The following is a 23,537-nucleotide window of genomic DNA, read 5'->3' on the forward strand; positions in this document are numbered from 1 at the left end:
AGGAAACACCCCCAAATTGTAGTCCTATCTTTCAGTATCTCTTAAAGCTCTCTGTTGTGTCTTGCAGAAACCTTGTGACAATAATTGGCTTGATGACTGTTTCTTTACAGCTGCAGTCCTGATTAAAAATGCTACCCAAAGCACAGTGAGGATGTCCTTGACACACATCCTAGTTTCTGGGAAGAGATTTACTACCACAGTTAAGTGAGCTGGGAAGCAGAGACAAATTGCTCTTGGCGGCTTCCACAGCGGTTCAAAGTACTGCAGTTGACCGGAATCACACCCTGCAGTTTTCCCTCCTCCAGTGTGCAAGGTGCCAACAGAGAGAGCACTGCACCAACTTACTATCTTCAAGACAGGTGTGGAAAGGCAGAAAGCTACCACCCAGCTGGACTGTAAAAGAACCTTAACTCCGTGATAGAGTTACACGACCGACCCAGCGAAAGAGGGAAGGTCCGGAACTCCACTGCGGGCTGACTCTGGGACCCGCCAGTGGTGCAAAATGATTTATTTACATTGGGCTGGCAAGGCTAACATCAGGCTGGAGACCTCGGTGACGTCACGGGCCGGGCGCGCGGGTCACGTGTCCCAGGGCGCCCCCGCCCCCTCCAGCTCCTCCTACTCCCGCTGCATTCCCAGCGCAGGGTCCGACCGGCTACAGAGGCCGCTCGGAGCTTTCGGGGGAGACGCGGAGCGAAGGCCGGAGGGCGTGCAACCGAACCCGCGGCGAGCGAGGCCGGAGCGGAAGCGGCGGAGGAGCCAGCAGCAGCCGCCCGGCGGCTGGGAGTGACGCGGGCGAGGTTCCTGAAAAGTTGGGTGCGGGCTCGCGCCACTGCGCCCGCGGTCCGAGCGATGAAGATGGTCGCGCCCTGGACGCGGTTCTACTCCAACAGCTGCTGCCTGTGCTGCCATGTCCGCACTGGTACTATCCTGCTCGGCATCTGGTACCTGGTGAGCGCGGGGGTCCCTGGTGACGCGCCGGGGGCGCACCTGCCCGGGTGGAGGCGCCAGGGTCTGGAGCCCCCCGGGACCCCGGCCCGCACCTTCGGTTCGCTTTTTAGGGCCTCAAGTTGGTTCCTGGCTCAGCCTGGGGTTGGGTGACTCCTTCCCCAATCCGCCTAAACTTCTATTATTAGAAACTTAATTCTCTGGGTTAGCTGGTCCTCGACCGCCCCAGATCCGCCAACCTGTGGCGGGGGGGGCCAGTCAGGGCCGGGAGTTGGGGGCATGTTGGGGGGGCCGGGGCGCGCCCGAAAGCCCTTGGCGCAGAGCCGCCTGCGGCCGCGGCTGGTGGTGAATGTACAGTTGGTCAGTTGGTGGCCGGACGACTCGGATCTTATCTGAGGAGCACGTGTTTTCCTTTCCTTTCTTTCTTCCCAGCGCTCGGTGGGCTTTGTGTCGGCACGGGGCCGGATGGCGCCGAGAGGTGACCGGGCAAGTTTGTTACCCTGCGGTCCGGGTGGCGGACCCGGCGCGCCCGCGCTCGCCGCCCGCACCTGGCCTCGGGCTTGCTGCCCAGTCTCCTGCGCACGTTCGCGCCCGGAGTTGGCGTGGTTGAGGATTCCTGCCACACTCTGAATGGTTCCCCCCGCACTCTTTTAAAGCCATTTTTTCTGGGAAGGGATTTACTTGTGGTTTACTGCTTTCCAGTCAGCCCGGGGAAGCCATTTTACACCTACTTTCCTGGTTATTATTATTGGCAGGTGATCCCTGTACTTTTCTTAGCAGACCTCAGGCAAATGTGAAATTTTTTTTAAGATTGGAACTTTTATTTAAAGATCTTATTTTTACGGGAGCAGTGGGTTAGCAGGGGCAGTGAGGAAACCTGATGGCGTCCTGCCCCGCACCTTTTCCAGGTTGACTGTGGGCACCCCTAGACCGCGCCAACGTTGAGTAGGTGGCGGTTACACCTGAGCCACTTTAAGGTGACTACCACCGCATCAGGAGGAAATACCTTAAAAATGGTAGTAAAATAGCACATAGAACTTTTTTTAGTGAGAATACAATTTTCTTAATTATCAGGGGTTTTTGTTGAGTCATATTCAATTATTTGATAGAATAAGAACATCATGTCCAATTGTGCAGTTGTGACATTTTAAGCAAAAAATTCCCCCTACCCCCAGGCATATGGTGTTGTCTGTGCTATTTATAGTGTCCACTTTCCTTCAGTCAGTGCCTGTCACGGGACACACAAAGAAATTTTTGGTCTTGAAAGATTCTTGTTTGTGTGAATGCAGATAGAACCTTAGTGTCTTGGCTCAACCCTAACTTTGCTAAAATTCAGGAAATCCTTTATAGAAATGTAAAATTACTGTGTAGCAAAAGGATTATATGGGACTTCAAAATATTTTATGCTTTTGTTGATGATGAGATTATTTTATACAAACGACTTGTATTGCAAACATTCAAATCTGCAGACTTGCAATGGAAGAACATCAATGAATGTAATTTGTAAAATCTAGGGCACTGCATTAGGCAAATGTACTGTGGGATCTATAGGAAAGATAAATCTGATGGAGCCCTGTTGTTGGCTGAAAGCCAACCAGACAGTATTCGCAGTACAAAAGGAGAATACTGTGCGTGCTTTTTCTACCGTTGGAGCATACTCTTTGGGTAAAGTTATCCGGGTGCATGTTTTAGCGTTTAGAAATATGTGGCCTTTTGAAGGATAATTAGAAAACTTCCAGCAGGTGTAAGAATGCCTCTTCAGGTAAAATTAATTAATAGGAAATCTGGCTTAAGTACTGGAAATCTTTATTAAAAGTCTTCTTCACTTCATAAAACCATGTAGACTTTTTTTTTTAAACAGTGAGTTTCCCTCGTATCTTAAAGTGTAATTTGGTTATCAAAAACTTTGATTTACATGAACAGTTTTAAGCGAAGTCAACGAAGAACCAGGCGTCTCTCCCGCTTTCCCCCACCCCTCTCACCTCACCAGCCATCTGGATGGAATTCCAGCAGCTACAGAAAGGGGCAGAGTGTTCAGGAAAAAGCGGGTAGGGATACGGGTAGAAGTTCAAATAAGAATCCACTGTAAGGGTTCTTCCTTAAGCTAATAAATAATTACCAGAAAGGTAAAGTGCACTTTACCTTTCTTCTTATGAAGTTCTATGCAGTTTCTTCTTATTCTTATTCTATGAGAAAAAATGAGGCTAAGAGAGCTTAGGTGATTTATGTAAGGCCCCGTGGTTGGTTTGTTCCGAGTGATGTTTTAGTCCATCCTGTTTTCACTGTTTGAGTTTTTAAAAGTCATGCGAGTGTCTTTTATTTTTGCTTTGAAATAATAAAGGTTTTCTTCAGCCCAGTAACAAAGCATATTGATTTCAGGTATTTATATTAGAAACCCTTTTGTCTGTCTTTGTTTTGTTTTGTTTTTTTCTTTCTTTTATTGAGGCATAATTTATATATGGTGAAATTCACAGATATTAAGCGTACAATTCATTGACTTGACAAATGCATATGCCTATGTAACCCACATCCCTAGAGAACATTTCCAAAACCACAGAAAATTCCTTTTTGTCTCTTCCCAGTTAATCTTCATCACCTGCATCCTGCCCCACAGGCGAGTGTTTTTATTCATTTAAGTGGAATTATATTGTACATACTCTTTTGTACCTAGTTTCTTTCACTTAGTATAATCCTTTATGTTGTTGGATTATAATAGTAGCAGTTCCTTTTTATTGCTTAGTATTATTGTATGAACATACCACAATTTATTTGCTAGATGATGGACATTTAGATTGTTTTCAGTTTGGGATATGGATAAAGCTGCTCAGTATTCTTGTACAAGACTCTTTGTGGACATACATGCTTTTGATTCTCTTGAGTAAATATCTAGGAGTGGAATGGCTGATTCTTGGGTAGATATATGTCTAACTTTATAAGAAGACTGCCGACCAGTTTTCCACAGCAGTTGTGCCATTTACCCTCCATTCAGAATGTGTGAAGTTCTGGTTGCTCCACATCCTAGTCAACATTTGGTGTTGTCAGTCTTTTTAATTGTAGCCATTTTGATGGGTGTGTAGTGATAGCTCATGGTGGCTTTAGTTTGCATTTCCTTATGGCTAATGACGTGGAAGTTTATTTTTGCTTTTTGACCTATCATATATCTTTTTGTGAGGTGCTATTTATTGCCTGTTTTTATTGGGTTTTGTCTTTTTTTTTTCTTACTGATTTGTAAGAATTCTTTATGTATTTTGGATATCAGTCCTTTGTTAGATATATATTTGTGAACATTTTCTCCCAGTGTGGTTTGCTTACTCATTTTGTTAATGGTATTGTTCAGGTAATTTCCTGGGGCTGAGAGACCAAAGAGAGAGGCTGGCAACTCCAGACATCAAGAGTTTATTTAAGGGGACTTACATGCCAGGCATGTTGGGCAGCAGCAAGACAACATGGGTATTTTCCATATTGCATGGTAGTCACTAAAGAATTATATATAGAAAAGGGCAGGATGGATAGAGGTATGGGGGTGTCATCTGCCCAGATAAGGGGAAAATTCAACACATTTGCCCCAGGGCAGAGCAAGCGCCTATTCTAGGAACCAGCCTGCCTGGGCATAGGAGAAGGGTCTATCTGACAGCGTCTGAGGGGATGCACAGGAAGCAGTGTCTGGCTGGCTGGGATCTAGCAGGACCTAACTTGCAGGTTCCTCATGGAACAGTTTCCCCTCCACAAATGCATTCATGAATAGGGGTCGTTTATTTCAATTAAGTTAGGTTGTCCATTTTTTTCTCTTAGGGTTTGTACTTTCTGTGTTCTAAGACATCTCTCATACCCCGAAGTTGTAAAAGTATTCTCTTAACATTTTCTTCAGCAGCTTTATAGCTTTAATTTTTATATTTACATCGGTGGTCCATCTCAAATTAATTTCCGTATTAGAATGTGGGGTTGAGTTTTGTGTTTGTTTATTTAAAAAGGTAGTTTAGCATTAGGTGAGTTGGCTCAGTGAATTGAGTGCCAACCTGCAAATCAAAGGGTCACTGGTTTGATTCCCAGTCAGGACACATACCTGGGTTGCCGGCCATGTCCCTGGTGGCAGGGGGAGGGGGTGGAGGTGAGAGGCAACCACACATTGATGTTTCTCTTACTCTCTTTTTCCCTCCTTTCCCCTCTCTAAAATAAATAAATAAAAATCTTAAAAAAATAAATAAAAAGTTTAATCACTTAACATTTAAAAGGTTGAATTATTATATAATCCTGTTAACAACTACAAATGTTCATAGAAAGACAAGTAGTAGGATGCTTATCCATCTTCACAGAGAATGGTTTCCAGGGGGATCATGATAGAAATACCTGAAGCTGTACGGTCTTCTGGGGTTCCCTGTCTTTCTTCAAGAGAACTCAGTATTCTAAACCTGAATCCTCTTTTCCAGAGGGATCATGATACAAAGAAATACCTGAAGCTGTGCAGTCTTCTGGGGTTCCTTCTCTTCAAGAGAATTTAGTATTCTAAACCTGAATCCATTAACTTCTTCCTCATAGTCTAGTCTCTTCTGTCTAGCCTCCTCAGCTAGATTCTGCTTCTGTTCGTCTTGCCATCTTAATCTCTTCCTATCTATTTTCTATCTGTCTTATCTATCTATCTATCTATCTATCTAGATTTTATTTAGTTATTTTTAGAGAGGAAGAAGGAGGGAGAAAGACAGGGAGAGAAACACCAGTTGCCTCTCGCACACCCCCCCAACTTGGGGACTTAGCTGCAAACCAGGCATGTGCCCTGACAGGGCATCGAACCAATAACCTTTTGGTTTGTAGGCCAGCACTCAGTCTGCTGAGCCACACCAGCCAGGGCTTAATCTGTTCCTTTATTCCATCTTCATGTCCTCTTGATTATTGCTCTACCTCCCAATTACCTCCTTTTTCTGTCCTGTTTGTATTCTTGCTACCATTTCCCGCATTTGTGCTCTCATTAGCACTCACTTGGCTATTATAATAGTCTCAGAACTGGCCTTTGGGCTTCTAGCCATCAATAATCTATTTCTTCCCCATTCTATTATAGATTCAGTTCCCAGAGGTATTTTTCTCAAACACAAATATGAACTTGTTATTCTTCTGCTGAACACTTGGGCTTTCTGAGGGAGGTCTGTGTACTTATTTCATGATCTGTGTGTTTCAAGCCAACTTAATTTGATTTAAACAGTTAACACAGTGGGTTGGGCCACGTGTCTTTCCCCTCTCCCATCCCCTTCCTTTTCCGAGTGTCCTTTTGGACACAAATGGCTGCCAAATTTACCAACTAATATTGAAGACTTAAGTCTGTAGAAAAAGTCCGGAGATTCGTTTTGATTTGACAAACGTACGTTGTCTGTGCACCCTGGAACCAGAGCCAGAGTTCTGTGACTAGAATATACTGATGAGTCTAGGTCTGGGATTTTCTACTGACCTTAAATTATAGGTTAGGAGGGTTGTGAGCCAGGGGGTAGCATTAACTTGACTCAGAACACCAAATTGAGAGCTGGAGACTTAATAATTGTCCCAGAGAATTTGATACTCTTATTGAAAGGAGGAGGAAACAATGTTTGGAGGACAAAAAGTACTTAGGCTAAAGCCCTCATTTCTTATGGAATGTGTTTTACCATCAGGATCTGAATGTTTCCCAATACACTCAGGCATACTTTTTCCCTTGTAATTTCTTTCAGTGTTTCACCAGGGGATTTTCTTAGTGTGTTTTAAAATGTGGTAGGGGTAGTTGAAAGCCTCTGTCAGCGATACCAGGAATGGGCCTTCCTTTGTGCCTATTATCCTTTTTATCATCATCCAAGTATATTTTAGGAACTTAGTTATTCAGCAAATATGTGCTGAATGCTTCTTTGTGCTGCATACCATTCATTGAGTAGTTGGCCATATATCGGATTACACAGGGTGGAAGCTCAGGGTAGCTGGTCTCACTGGCTTTATGACCTGGCCTTTGAAATATCAACTGGTTCACTTTGAAGGTCACAGCTTGCTTGTTACCCAAGCCTGATAGAGGGTCTCTTTGTATTCTGGGAAGTTTTGGTGCAAAAACTTGATTTTTGTCCAGGTAGTAATACTGGATAGTAAAACCTACATTTTGTATTTGAAGAGTGATTGATAGTTTTCAGTGGGCTTTCACATTTGTTCTTATTTAGACCTCAAAGCAGCCCTAGGGTCAGGCACAGTAGGTGGTGATATGCTCATTTAAGATGAATGGTTTCTTCCCAGCTGTCGGATTCCATAACTAGTCTGTAAGTCCAGAGCAAAATATGGACTAATTCAGAGCAATTATGTAATCCTTATTGCCTCATGTTTCTTCTACATTAGATTATAAAACACTGAAATACAAGGCTAAAGAGTTTGAATATTATTCTGTAGGTAGTGGGGAGGCATTGAAGAATTGTGAACGGGGTGATGGGGTGGAAGCAGTTTTTAAGGAAGATTCAAATAGCAGGCTGTTTTAGATAGCCGGAAAACCAGAAAGGGTATGTTGTAATCCTTCAGATATGAGAGAGAGCAGGTTTAATTCTTTCCACACAAGTCTTTCATTTGCTAATGGTGCAAGTAATGTGGATGGGAGTTTTTTATTGGTTAGCAAATGACCCAAGTCTCTCTTGCCATCCAGACTTCCTCCATCTGAATTCAGAAACTGAATAAATTTAGATAGTGAGGGGTACTGGGTTTGTGAGATCTCTCCAGTGAGCTCTTTTAAAAAAGAGCAGCCTTCCCCCGTCCAACATAAAGGATCAAGGGCAGTTCTATAAAATACTGGCTGGTGAAGATTTCAGTGGTATTTAATATCTTTTTAGCTTTTGTTACACATTATAATAGATGTTCATCAGAACATTTTAAGGATGGGATGGCTAAGAAATAAATGGAAGATTGTCATCAAAGCTGTTTTGTTAATATCAATCTCTGGTACCCACTTTAAATATATGTAACTTAACAAAGCATCAAGTATTAAAGTGGTTAATACGTGTTTTGCACTACCACATGTATTATATTTAAAAGTGTAATATATTTGTTTTGTAAGTTTTCTTTGAATCTTTGCAGGGAAGGAAGAGGCCACAGTGCTCCCTTCCCTACAAAGATCCCTTCCCACCCCATTCCCTTTGGTCAAATATATTATTATCCATGAAGAGATAATGGTAGAAATAATGTGTGAGCCTTAGCAGCATAATTCACTGCTTTCTCTTCTTACCAGCTCCATGGACTCTTAGTAGAGCTTCTGGAGCCTTGGTAAGAGATCTTGACGAAATATAAACTGGTTAGCCTATTTTACTTGAAGCAAAACAAAAATTAAAGATCACACTTATTCAATTGCTCTTAATAAACCTTTAAATTAAGTTTGCAGTTGCAGCTTCCAAGGGGAAATTATTTCTCAAGGAAATCTGTAGGTGCCAAAAAAAAGTTTGGTGAATACAATTTCAAATTAATAATAAAAATAAACTTAAGCTTATTTCTTTCATTAACCTTGAGCTACTAAAATGACATGGCTCATTGGTTCCATGGTGCAAAAATGTAAAGCAGTAATACTTGGCACATAGTAGGTACTGCCATTTGTGTTCATTAACAGTAGAAGGCTTGAGGGTTGCAAAAATGGAGGCATCATAGGCTGAAAAAGAGAAGCACTTAAGGGGTCACCAGGGGCAGACCAGATGGGATGCATCAGAATTGGGTCCTTTCTTAGTGAGCCCTCAACCTTCCTGGACTAGAGATGGGATCTTGTCAATGCCCTAAAGTTGAATGGCTGATTCACACCAACTCAATTCAGTAGATGGACTCAAAACCAGATGCCAATTTATCAATATTTAGTGGGAAAATATACTCGGCATTGGGAGGAATACTCCTATCCTTAGGCTTATGTATTTCTTTCCTTCAGAGGACACTAAATTACGATTGTAGAATGATCAGGGTACTTAATACATTGTCATGAAGAGAGCCTGCTACTTCCAACTTCTCAGAAGAGATAACATTCAGGGCTAAAAAGAAGTCTCTAGGCCATGACAGTGTGTCTTCTTCCAACAGTACTTAGAGGCATTTTTCCTTTGTTCAGGTCTTAGCTTGATTACCCCCTTCTCTTATCTAGAGCTGCTGGTCTAGGAGTTTTCTTTTCTGTCCCTTTGTAAGGTAGGATTAAAGTAGGAATCTCTGTTATCTTTTCTCTTTTTTGTTAATATTTACTTAAACCTCTGTGTTTGTTTGTTGTATAGATAAAGCTTCTGTAGCAGAGAGATGCAAAAATATATACAAGTTTATTTGTCTGGTGTTAACAGTCCAGGGCGGGTAGGCAGACTTTGTTGTGGGTCTATCCAGGGACCCAGGCTGGTGCCATCCTAAATGTGCAGATTCCTTCAGTAGTCTCAGGGGGCTGGTTTCCTTTATTCTCATCTGCGTGGTTGGAGACAGCTCATCAGCACCATGTTTGTGTTCTGGTCTGCTGGAAGGGCTAAGGGGCACCCGGAAAGACAAGCAACTTTATTTTTTTTTTAAGGTTGTAAAATGGAATTTGCACACATAATTTTTACTTATATCTCAGTAACCAAAAAATAAGACTTATGACTTAGCTATAAGGGAGTCTGGGAGATGGTATCTTTAGCTGGACATTTCTCTATACTTATTACTGTGAAAGAAGGGGAAGGCTAGATTCTGGGGCATTTACTGGTCTAGCATTTTCTCCAAGATACACTCCACTAATGGAGTTTTTAATGGACTATTTGAGAATTTTCTAAAAGATAAAATGAGGGTCCCATGAATACAATTTCCCTATGAAAGCACATGTAGTTTATCTATATAAGACATAAAATGTAGCTAGTTTTAGATCACAAAGTATAATTGCTTATGGGTAAGGCCTTCCCATCTCAAAAGAAAGTAATTGTAGAAAATTTAAGCCTAGAAGGTACATTGATGCTTATCCAGTTTTTTTTTTCCCTCTTTCCTCTTTTCATTTGTCCTCTAACAAGATTTTATTGAGAATTCCCTCTGTGTTAAGAACTGTGCTAGGTATTGTGCAAGGTGATACAATGGTGATTCAAAATAGATCCAGTACTTGCCAACATGGAATCTATATATTAATAATTGATATATATTAATTAGTAAACATGCAAATAAATATTGGAACAAAATTATAAATACTACAGGGTTCGGCACAATTAATGCCCCTTTTTACTATAAAATTATAAGCGTGTAATTGTGTAACATAACAATATCACACTTAATTAACCATGTCACAGCTAACCATGTGACATTTTAGGTGAAATATTCAAATTAGAACTCTAAATTATGGCACTCATATTATTACCCTTCCAACCACACTCAAGCAAGCCTCACTTCTCCTGGACCCTGTGCAAAGGAGGAGAGTATGTGGCACATGACAAGGCAGATAGGAGAGTTTCGGGAAGGAGGTGGCAGTGCCGGAGGACCTGACAATCTGTCTTTAACTGGAGAAATCAGTCCACCTACATGAACAGTGATGACTAGCACTCTGTGACTTACGCCAGTCATTGTTTCTGGTTTTCTCTCCTTTGTTGCTATCGCTCATGTTGACTGAATTACATTATATTTTTTATTATCCACTTTTCCATGTCTGCTATTTTGGAAGTTATACTCTATTATTTTAGTGGTTCACTCAAGAGACTTTGTCATATATACTTAACTTACCAAAGTCTAGCGTTAATAACATTTTTTTGCCTTTTGTTTGAATAATACAGGTTGTTTAACTCCAGCCATTCTTTGTATTTCACTCTCCATTGTTCTTTTTTTTTTTGCAATATCTATAATTTTATTTTAAAATGGATATTTTAACACTGAAAATATGGGAAGAGCATGATCTATCCTTTTCTTTTGTACCTGAAACCTGAGTACAAAAGGACAGTCTAGGATCACTGTTGTTCTGCCCGGAGTACTTATTTTAAAATTTCCTTTAGTGAGTGTGTTTTGGTGGCAAACTCTTGACAGAACTGTTCTTTGAAAATATCTTTATTTGGCCCTCATTCTTGAAAGATTTTTTGCTGGATATACAATCCTAGGTTGATAGTTATTATCTCTTCACACATTGAAGCTCGCCTCCCACTGTCTTAACTTACTTGCTGCTGAGAGGTCATTGTCATTCTTACATTTATTTTTGATTCCTTCTGTCTAGGCTGGGTCTTGAGGTTCTACACCAGTAATGAGGTCTGGGTGATGTCTGAAGCTGCCGGTCTGCAGACCACACTCTTGGTTTGGTAGCAATGGTTTTAGTGGACTCATACGTTTCTGATGCTGAGCTCCTTTTCTTAGAATCTTGCCTATGTAGTTAAAGCTTTTGAGTATTAGTTTTTATTCCTTCAAAAGGTATTGAATGGAACAAGTAACTGATAGCTTGATGGTACGAGCCAAAGTATAGTTATAAGAAACAAACTTCAAATTAATAACAGAAATTCCATAGGGCTTTTGTGAAAATGTTTTAAAAATCCAGTTAGTAAATTACAATAGGTACCTTCTTTGGTTCTTTTATTTTTACTTTAGAATATTTCTGTGTTGATTTTTTCCCCTACCAGCAGTTTAGAAGGTAAATGGGAGTTTCTCAAATATTAATTTTCTTAATGGTTATTTTAAAGTATATAAACAAGGATGGAATATTAAAAATATTTATGTATTTATATTAGTAACAGATATTTAATAATTTAGTAAGTAATCTTTTCATTAGTTTACTCTGATTGCTACTCACAGTGATCTGCAGAGGCTATCTACTTTTGAAGTAATTTGATACTGTTTTCTTTGAAATAAAAGTAATAATATTTAGGTATTGATATCACCTTTAAGAATGTTCCATTTCCTAGATTCATAGTAATGACTACTTAGGACATACATTTTATGAATGGAAAGGAGAAAACATTATTCAACAATTCATTATTATATCAAAACATTTCTGTGTGCAAGAGATGGTTAGGTTATAATATAATATTGCATTTTATTTTAATTTGACAGTTAAGACCTTTAAAAAAGTTAACTGTCAGGTTATACTTTAGCAGATTTTTGTTCTATAATTACAGTCTTGAATTTCAAAATTTGTTTTTGTTGGATGTATTGAATGTTTGGCTTTTTGTTAGAAAATTTTAGCTGAAGTACAGTATAAAAACGTCCTTTAATGCAAAATTTGTATTCTAATGGTTATATCTGGAGTATCTTTTCAGTTTCATTAGTAAAGACATTCTGTTTTATGAGTTTTACTTCTGTCTTTGGTGAACAGCTACAGGAATAAAGTATTTTATACATTACAACTAAACAGAGTAGGAATGCAATCACTTCAGTCTTTCAAAGCATATCTTTTTTTTTAATTTATTTTTTTTTAAAGATTTTATTTATTTATTTTTAGGGAGGGAAGGGAGGGGGAGAGAGAGAGAGAGAGAGAGGGGGGGGGGGGGGAGAGAGAAACATCAGTGTGCAGTTGCTGGGGGTTATGGCCTGCAACCCAGGAATGTACCCTGGCTGGGAATCGAACCTGGGACACTTTGGTTCCCAGCCCGTGCTCAATCCACTGAGCTACGCCAGCCAGGGCCAAAGCATATCTTATGATAATCCAAGTGGTTGGAACAGGATGGCTACAGATAGGACTGACAGACCTAGTGAATAGAGTATATTTCTGCACCATGTTTGCTGCACTAAAAGATTTAATTTAGCCTTTTTGTACCTTATGTTCCCTTTTCCGGAGGCCAGGCTTCTAACCACTAATGCTTTATACTATTTGTATGCACGGAGTTTAGGTCTCAGTGGTCCATCCTAAACTAGGCCCTAGGCTGGGCCTATCTCTTCACATTCAGAGATCCAGAACGTTCAAGACACACTGTTCTTTCCATTCACCCCCCTCCCCCGCCCTCCAAAATTGCCCAGAGGTCCTTTGGACAGCATTCCTCTTTCTGATCTCAGCTAGGGGACCCTCCTTTGCATTGTCTCCTGTCCAGACGTCTTTCTCATACAGCATGTGGACCCTGTATTCTCAGAGTACAAATGGTGTCTCAGCCTGAGAGTGAAGATCAGAACCCTACCAAGTCCATTCAGAGATACTGCATTAGCTGCTGCTGGGGTGGCAAATTGGTTTCGTGTTGCTTGCCAACCTCCTGTCACACTGAGAACGGCCATCCAGAACACTCCCTTGAAAAGAACTCTGAGCCGCTGCCAGGTGACTGGTTGGCAGAGTCAGCCAAGGCTTGTGAATGCAATGTGGTGACCTCTTGGGAGGAGCCTGGGTAACTGGAAGGACCATGTGTGATCTTTATAATCACAGGACCAGTGATTGAGTCTCAGCCAAACGTGATGTGTGCTTGGTCTGGTTTTCTCTGAAGGCTGAGAGTCCTCATCTGTAGAAGGGTGTGATAGAGGAGGGAAAACTTCAATAATAGAAAGTGGTATGGTGTAAAAAACAAAATCTCTACAGTACATTTTAAAAATTGCCTGTTGAAATGGGCTTCTAATAAAAGTACAACTTCCATTTTTACTGCTTTATCTTTCCCCTCACAGTATGTAATCTAGAGACCACCCTTTGGTTTATAGCTTCTGCAATTTAAAATATTGACTTTAATTATAATCCAACTCAAATGACTGGCAAGAGTGACTCATTTTTATGCTTTTGTTCCTTGGACTTTCTCTTAACACTTATTTCTTAGTCACTTAAGTCTGATATCCTAAAATGATTTCTGCAGTAATCTTTGTCTCTCAAGATTTCTAAAAGTTGCTTACATTCTCGTGTTAAAAAAGTCATCTTCCTGTGAAGTCTTTCAACTGCCACCCCCTTTTCTTCAAGCCACTAGTAGAGCAGAATTTCTTTTTGTGCTGAATGGAACATCCAGTGTGTTTGACTGTCTTCCCTGCTGGACTGTAGGCTACCGCAAGGGGTTTGCCATTACATATATGTGATGCTTAGCACAGTGCCAGGCATACATTTGTTGCCTAGATACTTTATGAATAATTTAATTATTAATGGATGTATTATGATTTATTCCGCATTTTACTTGGCTGTTGATGTGTGTTTACCCCACTGGACTAACTGATCCCTAAGGGAAGGAGCCGTGTCTCATTCATCTTTGAGTAGAGTGTTGGGCACAGAGTAGGTGAACTAATTTAGTCAATTTCTTAGGCAAATAGGTAAATCTCATCCTGCCCCTTCCCCCCAGTATATTTACCACAGTCATTTGAATTGGAATAGCAAGTATCCAAAATTTATTTCAATATTAGGGCAGGCCCATGTAGACAGAGGCTTATTGGAATAAGGAAGCACATTTGGATCAGAATTCTAAAATTTGATTTAAAGAAATTTCAAGTAAAAAGTGCAGACTTTCATTTATTTTGATTTGCCCATTGAAGCTGTACCTAAGTGAAAGGCACATTTGCGTTAGTAGATTTTAGAAAAAATTTCTAAGTATTAGGGTATAAAAATTAGCCAGCTATTTGAAAACAGCATATCAGATTATATTTATATTTTTATTTTTAACCATTTTTACTGTGAATATTGAACACATATAGAAAGTACACAAAATATGAAGTTATTACTAAACAGATACCCATGTATCTACCACCCAAGTTTGACTGTTCTCTTAAAGATTACCCTCAAGAGTACAACACATATCCTTGACTTTTTAAAATCTCACATTAATTGGTACTGTCATTTTCTTTCCGAAAAATGCAAGGACTCAAGATCAATTCCAACTACCCTCAATTGATTTATATGCTCTTATGTGTATTTTGGTTCTATTTATATTTTGTATTGGTAAGTTATTTTATATTATCAGTATTCAGTTGCTAACATAATTATTTTTCTTGTTCTTCATTTCTTGATATGTTTTTAGCCTTCCATCTGTTATCATTTTTCTTTTGCCCAAAGAATGCCCTTTAATAATTTCTGAGCTGCTAGTGACAGATTCCCTCAGTTTTGTCTGAAAGTATCTTTGTTTTGTTTTCATCCTTGAAGAACTTTTTACTTACTTAATATAAAATTGTAGGTAGGCATTTCCTCCCTGACATTTTTAAGATGTAACTTCATTGTCTCCCTCCTTATTTTATTTTTATTAAAGCCAGGGTCAAAATATTTTCTTCTTTCTTACCCAGCTCATTAATTTTGTTGTAACTGTGTCTAATGGGTTAATAAACCCATTCACAGAGTTCTTAATTTGACTGCTATATTTTTTCATTCATTAGAGTTTCGATTCTTTTCAAATAAGTCATGTCTTTGTGTGTACGTGTGTGTGTGTGTTATTCTGATTCCCTTCCAGAATTCTCATTCAGTTTTTCCTTATCTCTTGGAATTTCATGAGCATAGTTACTTTAAAAGGCTTGCTCTTTCACTTCAGTATCTAGAGCACCTGTGGTCTGTTGCTGGTGTCTGTTGTTTCTTGTTGTTAGTGTCCCGTATTCTGTTTCCTGTATTCTGGACACTATGTTTGAAAAGGGAAGAAATAATTTGAGGTATAGGATGATCTCTTTCTCCACTAAGGATTTTAATAGCTTCTTCTAGGGGGTCTAGCATCTGGGGTTCAGAGGTGGGCTGTGTCTCTGTAAAGGCTTGTCCATTTCTGGTTCACCTTCCTTCAGGTGTTAGGTCCCTTCAGGGTCTTCAGGGCCTTAGGGAATTCTGCCTCCACTCCACCCAGCAGGCCTTGTACTTCAGCTTTCCACACCCTGGCCCAGCAGGCTCTCAGGGGTGCTGCTCAGGCTCTTAGCTCTTACTCATCTTTTCTGGGATCAACATATGCCCCGGGGCTATCTCTGCCTTCTCCTGGAACTTGGCCAATAATTCTTCACTTCCTTGTTAGCTCTCTCTCTGATGCCTTCTCACGGTTTATATTTTGTCTAGATTTTCTAGTTATCCTCGCTGAGAAGATGGGGTTGTATTACCTAGGTCACCATTATTGGAAGTGGCAGATCCCTTAATTATTACTATTTTTCTTTTTATGAAATCACCTTTATTTCATTTTCTTTTTCTTTTTTTAGGGCGTATTTGTTTATTTTTTTTAAATATATTTTATTGATTATGCTAGTACAGTTGTCCCATTTTCCCTCTTTTATTCACCTCTGCCCTGCACACCCCTTCCCACCCACATTCCTCCACTTTAGTTCATGTCCATGGGTTGTACATGTTCTTTGGCTTCTACATTTCCCATACGATTCTTAACCTACCCCTGTGTATCTTCTACCTATGATTTATGCTACTTAATATCTGTACCTTTTCCCCCTCTCTTCCCACCCACTTTCAGATCTCTTAATTATTATTATTTTATTTTACTCTCACATTTCTCCCTCATTTTACCCATTTCCAAGTTTTGATTGATTGCCCAGCCAGATTTGTTTGTCATTGGTCATCTTCTTATTACTAATTATTTCTCTTTAGAGGATCAGGTTTAATAATAATATTCTATAACGTATTTTAATAAAAATATTCTGTAACATACCTAATAAGAATATTCTGTAATATATTTCATGTGAAAATATTTTTGAGGCTTTGAATACTTTTTCCTGACTCTAAAAGCAGTTAGATACTTTGGAAAATACACAAAGGTATAATGATAGTTAAAGGTACAAGTCATCTGCAAACCTACCACTTGTTTATAACATTGTATGTTTTGGTGTTTTTAGTCTGTTATTTATACATGTGAGCATATTCTAAATATAATTAATAAAATTAGAATTACATAAAATTTTTAGACTGCAGTTTTCATTTAACAATATACTGAAAGTTTTCTGTCACTAATATTTTTAATGCAATTTTTTATTGCTTACTTAGGATTGATTCTGTTACGTGGTTGTAATATTATTTAGCCATTCTCCTACCTTTGTTTTAAGTTTTCATAATAGATAAGCCCTCAGCAATCATTTTTGGACACAGCTTTTTGTGCTAATTTCTGATTATTGTGTCATTGCTATCATAGTGGGTTTGAGTGTTCTTAAGTTTCTTTTTATTGTGACTTTTATTTAAAATTTTTTTAAAATATTTTATTCATTTATTTTTAGAGAGAGGAGAAGGGAAGGAGAAAGAGAGGGAGAGAAACATCGATGTGTGGTTGCCTCTTGCATGCCTCCTACAGAGGACCTGGCCCACAACCCAGGCATGTGCCCTGATTGGGAATCGAACCAGCAACTCTTTGGTTCGAAGGCCTGAGCTGTTGAGGCTTTTAAAAAGTGATAGTTACATTTTACATTTTTAGTTATTTAGATTCAAGCTGTAGGTCTCACTGTTCCTTTAGGATCTGATATAATAGGGGTGAAGAGTACTTTGTATTCCTGCAGAATAAACAAGGGCCTGAATACCACTTAAGTATTGGACAGAAGTTGAATGTATTTAAATACATATGGAAATAGTCATTGTCGAGAACAAGGAAAATATATGTGACACCACAGGAACACTTTGTAAATGGAATAGGAATAGTTTGTACACAACCTACCAAAACAGATGAAGAAAGTCCAGATGTGAGTGAGCATTAATTGAGCGAGAAACTAAATATGCTCTTTCTTGCTTTATATTTAGATTAGCAGTGGTCATTACATAACCTACTTCTGGCAAATCTTACCATCTTCTTAGTTCTCATTTGTGGTGATATTTCATTCTGACAATGGATGATTTTCAGTTTCTCTCTCGGGAAGTACTTTGTCTCCAGTGTTTATGGGACTTTGACTTGTATTTGACCTTTTCCGTCTGACCATGGTTAGTTGTTACCGTGGCTGGTCCTATCTCCCACGTCTTTGCACAGATCTAGGTCCTCGTGGATCTCCCTGTCACCCTACAGCATTCACGTCATGCATGCTGTACCAAATTCCCATCCGACAATTGGGGTTTACATAATTATGCAGTAAATAATGTGTCAACACACTTGTTGTGAAGTACTCTCTGATTAAAGAAGTACAGTGGTGAGTCATTTGTGCCTTGTAATGACCTTACTGTCATATCTTTTTTTTTTTTTAGATTATTTATCTGTTTATTTATTTGTAGAGAGACAGGAAGGGAGAGAGAAATATCAATGTGTGATTGCCCCTTGCGTACCTCCTACTGCGGACCTGGCCCACAACCCAGACACGTGCCCTGACTAGGAATCAGACTGGTGACCCTTTGGTTTGCAGGCCAGTGCTCAGTCTACTGAGCCACACCAGCCAGGGCCACATCTTCTTTTTTATATGTCTTCTTCCTCTGGACTGGCTCATGAAGAATAGGGGCACCTGGAAGGGGACTTGGCCCCTGGACTGTGATCTGTGGTTTGTGATCACAGAGACAAAGGCAGTAGGGCTAGAGGTACAGGAGCAGATGGTAGTTACTGGAGCAGCTAGGGCACAGCCAAGTCTATATAGGAACCAGGGCCCACTCTGGAGTGAGAATGTTGTCAGGAATGAGGTGACGTGTTTGGAGACTGAGCTGGAGAGAACAGGAATGTACACAAGACTAGATATCAATCAGGCTGTCAGAACTGGAGCAGGCAAACAGAAAAACGGAGGGCAGGCCTGCATACCAAAGACTGAATACAAAGAGGATTAGAGGCTAGATGGACAAGCTACAAATCGGATTATTTGGACGTCTGCAAGGACTTTTCAGCACATTGTATCTAAAATCAGCCTTGTCATAGTCCTTCAAGTGATCTTCCTATTTCTGATCATGACAAGTTATATATTGTCACCCAGGCTTGAAATCTCAGAGCCATGTTTGCTTCCTTTTATTTTTGCATCTAGTCACTCTCTAGGTCTCCGATAATTCTACCTCCTTGTGGAAAGGCCTTGAGGTTCAAACCATGGCTCTTCCACACATAGGACCTAACAAAGTCACTCAGCCTCTCAAGCTAATGTGTAAGATGACAGTCTTACAGGGTTGGTATGAGAATTAGAGGCGAGTGGGTCAAACCCTTATTAGGTCCCAGCCAGGCTATTACAGTAGTCTCCAGATTGGTTTCCTGTATCCAGTGTAGCCTCCTGACCTCTTTCCAGCCTAAACTTCCTACTGCTGTAGCTCTGATCATGTGATATCCCCCCTCAAAAACCTTTTAGGCATCTTCATTAACTATTTGAATAAAGCCCAAATTTTTATCCTGGTTTTGAGGACCCACCACCATCTGGCCCCAGCCTGCATTTCTAGTTTTATCCCCTATCACTTCCCTCCTTAAACTGTGTTCCAACCAAATTGAATTAATTGCTATTTTCAATACGGGGCCCTGTCCCAGTGGCCTTACTCATATTTGAACTTGTTCTTTTCCGTGCCTCTGAGGGTTCCAGAACCTTCTCACCTTTCCTAGTCCCTGTCCAAATGCTACCACGGCTGCAGCTCTCAGCAACCCTGTCTCAGCCTTGGATTTACCCATGTTTTTTCGCACCATAAGACGCACCTAGGTTTTATAGGAAGAAAATAGGAAAAAAATTTTTGAAGCAAAAATGTGGTAAAATATTTAATAACATAAATAACATAATATTTCCCCAATGTAAAAGTACACAGAACTGAACAGCAACATTAACGACCATTATTCCTTCCAAATTGGGGAGGGTATGTCTTATAGTCCAAAAAATAAGCTAAGTTATGTCTTCCTCTGAATTTCCATTCTTTATGCTTTTGTTACTTGAGTCTGTGACTTGTTTAAACTCATGTTCTGAGTCCTGGAGAGTTCTTTCCAAGCATTTAGCAAATACCTGATCTATTGCAGGCTATTAGTAAATGTGTTATGATAAGTAAGCCAGGCAAGGGGATAAGAACACGCTGATTAAGAGGCGAAGGGTCCATGGGAACTGGAAGGACAGAAAAGCAGCTGAATAACATTGGCTCAGAAGACCTGGGACTCAGGCAATTCTCTGATGCCAGGCAGGAACTTTTATATGGTTCTTGTACAGGTGAAGAGCTAAGGGAACGAATTTTTTTTTAAAGATTTTATTTATTTATTTCTAGATAGGGGAAGGAAGAGAAAAGGGAGGGAGAGAAACATCAATGTGTGGTTGCCTCTCACATGCCCCCCCCCCCTCGGGGGGTCTTGGCTCACAGCGCAGGCACATGCCCTGACTGGGAATCGAACCAGTGACTGGACCCTTTGGTTTACAGGTTGGCACTCAATCCACTGAGCCACACCAGCCAGGACAAGGAAACTAATTCTAGTGGCTATAATATGCCAGTTACCTTACTAGGTGTTTTACGTAGTTTACTCATTTGAACGCCAACCAGATCACATTCTTCCTTAATACTCTCTACCGGTGTCTTGTTATAGTTATTATACAATCTGAACTCCACACCTGGCCCTTTGGGATCTCCAAATCTGGACCTACTGCACCACCTCCTCACCTTTCCGTCTTCTCATACCTTCCCTACTCCACCTCTTCATGAATCCCAAATTTGTGTCTTTCCTTTTCATCCCTAAAACCGACCCCATTACTATAACAAGAACAAATGCATTGCCTTTGTATGATACTTGACTTTTTCAAAACACGTTTTAAGGTTATTTCATCTGGTCCTATTTCAGTCTGTCATCTTTTGGACTGCCTTCTCCAAAGATAAGAGTATAGAGGCAACGAAATGCCAAGAAAACTTGACGGTTTATCAGAGAATATCTGTGCTGGTTGTGGTACTAGCTCGTACCTTTCATTAATCCTTAGAACATTCGGAAAAGTTTTCTGTAACTAGAGTTTTGCTAATCCCACTGTCTTTAAAATGTGCTCAGTTTTTAGGATCTTTGGAGAGAAATAAGAAATGTGTAGTTCTGAAAAACACTGGGAAGGGTGATTGGTGGATAAGGGAATAAGGGGTGTTTACGTTTCACTTTATACCCTTTTGTATCTCAGTTTTTAATCACATGCTTGTAGTATCTATTTAAATTAGTTATATATGTATACTCTGGGAAATTGCTATTCTCATTTTCATAATTATATTTTTCAAAAAGCAGTTAGACCATATTAGGCAATTTGGAAGATAGAGGCAGAAAAAAATATTCCAGATCCTACGTTAATACCATTTGGGATTGCCATGTAAAAATGGATTCCAGAGTGGACATTTTGTAAAACAAATAACTTGACTATTTGAACCTCTACTGTAAATAAGTGTTTCCAAATATGGTTTTTATAGTAGGTAATTCTTTAGCTAATAAAAGAATCTTCTATCTATGAATATTATTTATCTTTTCTCTTCATGTTAACTATAGTGAAACATAGAGCTTTTTCATAAGTGTATAAACCCAGAAATAAGGAGAAATAACAAACCCAGTCTCAGCCCAAATCATAGCTAACTCTGGAATACCTTCCCCACAGCAGTTGGTACGTGTGCAGAGCGTGCAGCGAGGGCAGGTAGGAAGATTGTTGGAAATAGAAATGCAGAAGTAGAATGGTCAGAATTTTGAATTGGTTGGATTGAGGGGACAAGGAAGATGGTGAACCCAAAGATAATCGCACTTAAAATAAGACAGAAGATTTTAAGAGATTATGTCTTAGACTTGAAATTTCTGGATTCAAATCCCATTTCTACAATTTGTTGGCTGCCTGATCTTGGACAGTGTTCTTGACCCCCCCACCCCCAAGCCTCAGTTTCCTCTGCTATAAAATGGGAATGATACAACACATATTTCATTTAGGCTGTTGCAGTGCTTAAGAAGAAAAGATCCACATAAAGTATTTAGCATAGTGCCTGAGTGTTTTCCATGCTTAATTATTAACAGTGATGCTATTTTTTAAGATAGAGAACAGAAGTGCACAGTGGGAGATATACTAAGGATAGTGATTTCCATTCTGATGAGCTGAGTTTGAAGTTTGCAAGGGAAATTTATTCAGCACTATCTAGGAGGAAGAATTGTGGGCCCAGAACAGAAAGGGGCTTGTGTGCTCCTGCAGGATTAAGGATCCTGGCTTTGCCATTAAGCTTGGCATTCGTTTTCTGATACTGTTTTATAGATGGTCTCAAAACGCTGATTGTCTCAACTTGTGAAAAATGTTTTATCACCTGCAAAAACTTGTAGTTGATCATTAGCATATGTGTTTTGCTGCTGAAAAGTTGTGTGCTTTTCCAGCCACTGGCTCCTGCAGCATATGTTTGTGCTGGTTGTTCACTGCTGTAGGGCGCCAGCTGTGTGGGCAGTGAGGTGAAATCCAGCGATCGCCTGGGCATGGAGCTATGTGCCCTTGACTGCATCTGAATGGACTGGCAGAGTGTCTGCCTTGGGGATGTTTGCCTGCCTCCTGGATGGTTGGGGCTTAGTATTGTACATTAAGTCTATGTTGAAATTAAGTTCCACATGATCAGTATAATTTTCTTTTGTAGGGACTGTATGCCGATTATGTTACTTACATTTTTCTCTTTCTTGTTGTATGTAGATCCTCAATGTCGTGGTGCTGTTGATTCTGTTGAGCGCCCTGGCTGATCCAGATCAGTACCACTTTTCAAGTTCTGAACTGGGAGGTGACTTTGAGTTCATGGATGATGCCAGTAAGTACATCACATGGCAATTGCAGATACTTTGGTATTTTCAAGGGCAGGGAATCTGGCTTCCAGCTCTTCCTATTAAGTTATGGGTATTGACTCATGGGCCCATTTGAACTGATTCAACTTTCCGTCATTACATATCAGATCAACAAGTATTTCTGTGCTGCCCTGTGTTCTAAGTACAAGAGTCTAAATGAGATTCCCCCGCCTTTTTTTTTCATATTATGTTAACTTGCCCATTTTAAAAATTACTGCTTTGTCATAGTCTTTTTTTTACCCTGGTCTTTTGGTCTTTTGGGGAGGAGGGGGCTGTAAATGGCAGGCAGGAAGGAGAAAATACATGTCTTATTGTGCCTCCTATTGTTTTAGTATTTACCTTTTTTCCTTCCAGGAGGTGATCATTCTTTATTCTAGAAACTATGTTGGTGGTTGTTCAGTGGATTTGGGGCTTTCTTCTGATAAGTAGAAACATACGTACATGGGGATGTAAATGTGGGGTACATGGGAATAAGCCAGCCACCCAGCTCTAAGATTACAGAAATCTGATTATAGACAGAGTCACACTGTGTCTGTGCAAGCTGAAAGGAGCCTTGCTCTGCATAATCCCAAACAAAAGGTCACACAAATTTATTTCTCATTGGCTTTGGAGAACTTGAAACACATTTGAAAAAAAAACTGTTGCTGGGGCAAACTGAGTAAGCGGGAGATTGGCTCAAGATGCAGTTTTAGAGATAGACTGGGAGTTCTCATTGATCTTAAACAAACAGACAGCCAGATATTCCTTCAGCAAAATGGATTTATTCCAGAACAACAAAGAATTGCAATTCAGGACATGGACTGTAATGCTGAACCACCTGCAAATCCAGAGAAAGGAGATCAAAACATGTGAAAAGGAAATGTAAGACAAAGTTTAAAAAAAAAAGATTCACTCAAATGAATATCCACTCTTCTGTACTTTTTTAATGTGATTTGAATGATAGTCCTAAAAGGAATTACAAACTGTTCATTCAGTCCTTTCAAATATATGAAATATGAGAGAAACCTAAAATTCACTGGAATTAATATCTAGGACAGTATAAAACATTTAGTGTTCTAAATTCTTAAATGCCAGCAAGCCTTTGAAGTTACCTGAATTAAGCCTGTAGTGTCAGATAGTCATCACCCAGCTTTAATCTCTGGCAGTTAG

At 39.9% G+C, this 23,537-nt stretch overlaps 1 protein-coding gene across 1 annotated transcript in view; it reads left to right on the forward strand.

The window, feature by feature from the left end:
- Positions 1 to 614: 614 nt before the first annotated feature.
- LAPTM4B (lysosomal protein transmembrane 4 beta) overlaps positions 615 to 23,537 on the forward strand; it is a 62,384-nt gene continuing 39,461 nt past the window's right edge. The window contains exons 1-2 of the mRNA XM_028533996.2: positions 615 to 951; positions 22,243 to 22,354. Coding sequence (XP_028389797.1) covers positions 853 to 951; positions 22,243 to 22,354 — 211 coding nt within the window. The 5' untranslated portion in view covers positions 615 to 852. The remainder of the gene's footprint in view (positions 952 to 22,242; positions 22,355 to 23,537) is intronic.

The sequence above is a fragment of the Phyllostomus discolor genome, chromosome 7 (assembly GCF_004126475.2).
Source record: "Phyllostomus discolor isolate MPI-MPIP mPhyDis1 chromosome 7, mPhyDis1.pri.v3, whole genome shotgun sequence".
NCBI lineage: Eukaryota > Metazoa > Chordata > Mammalia > Chiroptera > Phyllostomidae > Phyllostomus > Phyllostomus discolor.